At 40.7% G+C, this 6,337-nt stretch overlaps 1 protein-coding gene across 1 annotated transcript; it reads right to left on the bottom strand.

Annotated features, from left to right (window-relative positions):
- Nucleotides 1–676: 676 nt before the first annotated feature.
- twnk (twinkle mtDNA helicase) lies at nt 677–5,964 on the bottom strand. The gene is made up of 6 exons (XM_084740919.1): nt 5,299–5,964; nt 3,895–4,600; nt 3,016–3,256; nt 2,082–2,189; nt 1,775–1,916; nt 677–1,116 (listed from the first exon to the last, which is right to left on the bottom strand). Exons 1-6 carry the CDS (start codon nt 5,932–5,934, stop codon nt 784–786), a joined length of 2,166 nt encoding a protein of 721 aa, XP_084597045.1. The 5' UTR covers nt 5,935–5,964; the 3' UTR covers nt 677–783.
- Nucleotides 5,965–6,337: the final 373 nt, after the last annotated feature.

Raw genomic sequence — 6,337 nt, 5'->3', positions numbered from 1 at the left:
CATTTTCAACGTAACGTGTAAACTGACACCGCTTAATTATCGGTGTGAAAAGGCAGTGACACTCACAGCAGGAGAGCAGAAAGAGGCAAAAATCACTAATCTGACTGAAAGATTTATATGAAAAAGCTAAAAAAAAGTCACCACTGAAGCCTAAATATGAAGCTAATCAAATACAAAGTTTTCTGTATGCCAGCTGTAAATCTGTCTGTAGTGAACAGAACTGTCTTCTATAAAGCCCACAGCGCCCTCTGTTGACCACAGATGTAAACACAGACAAAAGCTGCTTGACAAGCATTTTAGTTTGTTGAAAAAACAAAAACAGCTCATTCAATAACTCATCATCATTGTACAAAAAATAAAATCAGTAGACTATAAGGTAATGTGCAAGTGCTTTGAGTTTTACCATGAAAACAGAAGCTCTTGGTGTCACAGTAGTTTTTGAAATTGGGAAAACAGTATTTTACCACCACTTAACGGAGAATTCAGTCTTAATATACAGTAGTACCTGCATAGAATGTGTACAAACATGTATGAACAAACATCCATACTTGATTCCATAATGAAAATCACAAATTATCTTGGATTATTAACTGTATATTTCATTGTGAATTATTAATTCATATCTTCTATAATATATAGTATTTGTGTGTGTAATGTTCAGCTTGAACCGAATGAACTGTCAGATTTTATCTTTCATATGATTTGTCTGCATCTTTCTAACCTTCAAGTGTAAACGTGCGCCCACATTCAACAGAGAAAATGATCCATAGTGCCTGTGAATAATTATTTCTGTACGCTTTCATTTCCAGTTGCAGGATTCTTGACAGTTCGTGGAGTCTTTGTTGTTTTGGACGCTTTCTCTGCCTTCTCTTTTTTAACTTCCTCCTTCGCCAGCACCTCCGCATCCTCGTTTCCTGGCTTGGCGGCGACCTTCCTCAGCTTGTGCTTGCCTTTGGCGGGAGTTGCAAAAGTGAGCGAGGACTTGATGAAATCCAGGGGGAAGATGCCCACGTCTCCGTCGAAGCGGTTCTTGGTCACCTGCAGGGACCTGCGGCCGGGACACGTCACCAGCTTCTTCTCCTGCAGGATGAGGACGTTGTCGGCTTCTTGGCTGGCCTGGTAGGGGTTAAAAAGTCAAGATGTATCTGAGTTATGACTGCAGCTTTGTGGAAAAAATAACATAACAGTCCTTAAAAGTGAGGAAATTAATACAAGGGATTACAAACAGATTTTAAAAAAAGGGTAAATGAGTAAAAGAAAATGCATTAAGTATATAAAACAGCTATGTGGCTGCGAATTTTATGTTGACTGCTTAGTTTATGTGTATCAGTGCATGTCATTTTCTATTCTTGTGCAAGGATAATCTTTAAAAAAATAATTCCTGAAACATTATTTTAGGAGAAAAAATATTATATCATAATTAAACTTTTCACTGCCTTTACACTTGGGCTGAAACTAACTAACTTTGTTCTGTTCTCTCTCAGTTTCCCCTTAAAAGGATAAGCATACTACATTGCAAAAAAAATCCAGATACTGATTTTACACAAATCTATTCTTGAACTACACTGTTTTATGTCATTATGTAGCTTCACAGTTGTTTACCTTGTGTATTAAAATCCAGACAGTAACATTTTTGTCAAATTACATGTGTTTTAGTGTCAAAATTCTACTTTCTCAAGCACATTTCCCCACATGGCCAGATGTGGGTTTGTGCACGGTGACGATGCTACACATAAACCCCCTGAGTTGAGGGACGGGAGGAGGCCTGTTTCACCTTTGCTGAACCAAAGATGGACGCCGTCTGCAGCTCTCGGTCATCCTCCTCTTTCCTCGGGTGAATGATCAGAGTAACGTGGCAGCTGGTGTTGGTGGCAAACTTCCTGAACGCTCCGATAATGTGGTCCTGGACTGCAAACCTGGATCACATCAAACATCATTTACGAGTACTGAACCCAATGAAACTGATATTAAGTTTCATTTGACATCTAAAAAAACACTAACTGAACCAAAACTATATTAATTTAGTTAGCATGTAGCTCGTGGTAGCACTTTGATATTTCATTTCCTATAATTTAACTCACTTGTCTACTGAGAGGTTTTCCTGTCCCATCATGAACTGCAGGTTATCAATGATGACATGGTTGATATCATACATGTAGACAGCATGTTGCATAGTGTCCAGCACCGTCCTGTAGAAAAGGGTCAAAATAATTCATATTAAGATTCTGCTTTTCTGTTAATATGTTGCTGTAAAATCTGCAGGTGAGTAAACAAATTAAACACTTAACACGCGTATATACTTTACTTTCCACTTGTAAAGTTAAAGTAAAGTTTTGAAGTATTTCAGACAAATACTTTAGCTTCAGGCTGCAACTAACCATTATTTTATGATTTAATTGTTTGGCCAATAAAATGTCACGCCAGAGTCCAAGTTAATGTCTTCTAATTATGGAGGACTGTAACTGCCAAAATCATGAATAAATAAATAAACTGACTCAATAAAAAAAGTACAAAGAAAATACAGAAATGAATAATGTTGAGGAAATAAGTACAGGGAAATGCAAAGGCAAATAAGTAAGAAAATAAAAAGACAAATTTTAAAAATTTGTTAAAAGCGAAGTAAAATAAAAACATGGTTTAGAGGGGCTTTAAATTAATAAATAAAATGCTAAATTAAATCAGAGAGTAGCTAATTAGGGGAATGAATACAAAGGTAAATAAATACAGAAGTAAATTAAAACAGAAATAAATCACTTTTTATAAACTAATTAATGCCTTTATTTATTTTTAATATTATTTTTGGTGCATTTAAAGGCATATAAAACTATTTACTGAGTAATTTATGTGTTAATATTTGATATTTTGCCCATTCAACAATCAAAGACTCACAGATATTCACATTACAAGATTCACTGCGGTTACATCAAGCTGACTGGGATTAAAAAAGAAAGAAGCCTGTATCCATGCAACAAAAAGCACAACGATCTGGATTCCTGAACCACTGACAGAACTTACTTGATGTTCTGCTGTCCGTGGAACGTCATGAAGTAGAGCGGCAGCTCTTCAAACTTGTCTGCCCAGAAGTCGTACTGCTCCAGGTTTTCCTCCAGCCTCTGCATGGCAAACTGCGTCAGCATAATCTTCGCCAGACGCACATTGTTGATCTCAAAGCTGCCCCACAACGTGTTGACGCCCTGCATGCAAAGGTCCAGAGCAACCTCACTGATAAAGGTGGTCTTCCCACTGCCTGTAGGACCTGGTGAACAAAGAACATACAGAGGATATTTGATTGTAACTGTGCAGAGCGGAGAAAAGATACTAACATGCACCAGTGTTTACACCGAATATTCAAACTTGGCTACATATATATTCCCTTTAAGGACAGTTTGTTTGCTGCGTGTGCCAATGTTCTATTCTTTAAAGTCCTATTCTGCCACTACTTACAAACTTAGGGTGCCTTGACTGATTTTTTGGGCTACTTGGGGGCATTGAAACAAGCTGATTAGAGTTTCCATTTGTAAAAAAACAAACAAAAACAAAACATGATGATTTCCAGACAAATGGCAGAAATTCCAGTTAAATATTATCTTTGTTTATTGAGCTTAAATACAATTGATAAGCTGGCTATGATATCATCAAGGCATGTTGATTCATAACATTTTTTAAAGTTCTGCCAATAGACTCGCATGCATAACACTGTTTTTGAAATAAATAAATAAATATTATTCTCTGCAAATTCTCCTGTCACAAGCTAGATTTTCTAAAGCCTGAGAACAGAGCCAAGAGGAGCAGCAGAAGTCTGGTTTTCCCTCAAATCGCTTGAATTACATTGTGCTTACAGGTTATTAAGGGAAAAAAAAACACTGATTGGGCCTTCAGAAATCATGTTTTTACCTGTGAACACAGTCAGCTCCCCCTTGCGGTGTCCTTTCAGGATCCTGCTGAGCTCTGGAAACCTTGCCCACTTCACTCCAGCCACCTGATCCGTGTTCACCAGCTCACCGTACACGTCCTCTCTGAGCTGCTTGAAGGACACAATGGACCTATGTGCAGCTGGGATGGAGGATTTGATGATGTGGCTGAGGTTCTTCCCCTGGGCCAGCGCCTCCACGGGACACGGCCGGTACTCCCCAGGCCGCACCAGCGAGCAGCGCCTCAGACCCAGCTTGCGTGAGAAGATCTTTGACGCCTCCCAGGAGCGGATGTCGCCTCCCAGCCACAGCGTCACGCGCTTGAACTGTTCCAGGTAAGGCAGCAGGATCGGTGGGAGGCAGCTGACCCCGCGCGGAAGAGCAACGCTGGGCAGTCCTGTGGCCTGGCTCACAGCCAGGGTGTCCAGCTCATGTCCAGTCAGCACCACCTCCGAGTCCATACGCCCCACCAGGGGGAGGCCAAACAGGTTGTAGTAAGAGTTACACTTTGGGACTGTAGCTTCATTATAAATAACCCTCTCAGTGTCTGTGCTTTGTTGGGCTGAGAGAAGCTTCACCCCCTTCAGGGAGGAGTCGGGTCCACCAAACCAGGGGAAAACCAGACTCTTGGTAGGCTTGAAGAGCCGCACGCCAAACTTCTTCAGTGTTGCATTAGAGACCTTTGTGATCTGAAACAAAACATAGATAAACTTTATCATTCAGTGAAGAAAATAGTCTTGACATGCTACAATATTTTCTCTACTTTCTTTTGGTGATCTTACACCTTTTTGATTACCTGGCTTACCTGAATTTCACATTCCTGCTGTGTTTGAACTCGATTTTGGTAGATGCACCAAAGCCTCATGGCAACTCCAAACAAATCTAAAACATTACAATTTAAATCGCCATTTCTGAGTATATTATTTTATTTATAAATTGCTATTTGTCAGCTTAATTGTGTAGTGGCTGACAAGTGTTTTTCATCATTTGTTAAGTTGTGGCTACAGTATTTTATTCTGTTCAGAGCTTTTTAGATTTAAGTTTTGAAGTTTTTTTGAGCAAGGCCCAGGTCAAGAATATACCCATCTACCAAGTATCAGTGATACTGGTGAAGTGAATTGCTTTTGCAGAGCCAAAAGAATACTCAAAGACAATTCCCATCCCAGCCACACATGATAGAGACATTTGAAGTTAGGACAGGAAAGGGGAAGAGAGACACACTTTGTTGTGACAGATGATTATTTATCAAAAATCTCATTGTGTTAATAATATGTTTGCACTATTTAAGCATTTATGGTATGTTATCTTAGAGAAATGTGTATATATATTGTGTGAATAGCCTAAAGATATTATGATTTTATTTAGAAGCCATATTGGCAAACTCTACCTGGTACATGGTTTTGATCAGCTGAGCCTCATCCTCAGGGAGGTCAGTAAAGGGCACAGAGCTGGACCAGATCCTCTGCACCTCCCTCAGCTCTCTCTCCCTCTCCTCCTGCTCCTCCGCGCTCTCTGGATATCCCAGCAGCACATGGGGGCTGAGGAAGTCCTGCTCCTCCTTCTGCATCACCTCCAGGCAGTCCTGGAGATCCTCCCAACTCCCCTCCACCAGTGTGTCTTTACACAGAAACTGTCCTGTAGTTTTGTCGACAAACAAGGTGAAGCTGTCCTTCCTGGCAGATGGATCGACAAAGATGCTCGGGATGTGGAGGCAGCTGTAGCCATCATGGAAGGGAATGTCTTTGGCGCGCAGATACTGTTTGATATCTGTGACTGTGATGGGGCTCCCAGGAAACTCCATAGTGGACTTTGCATCTTTTTTATAAGCCCGGGTCCCACTTTGTGCCAGGAAGTAGCCTTTACCCCAGAGCTGTGCACCACAGGGAGCCTCGGGAGGCCTGTTAAGGAGCCTCTGGGTAAGAAGTCTCACACAGGGGGAGGATAAGTGTCTTTGGTTGAGATACCTCGGGGCTGCCACCTGCAAGAGGCAGGTGGTGCCCTTCACCAGCAACCTCCTCCACATGAGTTATCTGGTTAGGACACTGAACCCGAAACAGACATATAAATAGAAAGAAACATAAGACATGAAAATAGTAATAAACATAAGCCTATATCTGGGTGACCTATGCTAACTGTAGTCAAAACAAGGGCAAACAATGACGATGACGATCTATTAGACAGACGTTGACTATACAAGAAAATTAACCTGAATATATGTGGAAGCCTTAGCTAGAAATAAATTAAGTTTAATGAAAGAAAAAAACACACGAAAAGCAGCTTACTGGTGCTGTAGTCTGCCCTCATTTCTCTCCATGCTGCTATCGCGCGGTCTTGTATAGAAGGAAACCCTTGATTTGCGACACTCTCGCGAGATTTGCGTTGACTTTCTAGTGCACATTGAATAAAGATTTCGTGTTTCATAACGT

This window comes from Lutjanus erythropterus, chromosome 17, assembly GCF_056507025.1.
Source record: "Lutjanus erythropterus isolate fLutEry1 chromosome 17, fLutEry1.hap2, whole genome shotgun sequence".
Classification (NCBI taxonomy): Eukaryota; Metazoa; Chordata; class Actinopteri; order Lutjaniformes; family Lutjanidae; genus Lutjanus; species Lutjanus erythropterus.
Note: the sequence above shows the minus strand (reverse complement) of the source record. Positions and strands in the feature narration are given on the sequence as shown.

What these genes read in the sequence shown, in the direction of transcription:
- twnk (XM_084740919.1), bottom strand. Translation starts at nt 5,934, where the DNA reads ATGTGGAGGAGGTTGCTGGTGAAGGGCACCACCTGCCTCTTGCAGGTG. An exon ending in TGATCAAAACCATGTACCAG is followed by an intron (nt 4,601 to 5,298) that starts GTAGAGTTTGCC and finishes GTTTTGTTTCAG; the next exon opens with ATCACAAAGGTCTCTAATGC. An exon ending in GGAGCTGACTGTGTTCACAG is followed by an intron (nt 3,257 to 3,894) that starts GTAAAAACATGA and finishes TTTGTTCACCAG; the next exon opens with GTCCTACAGGCAGTGGGAAG.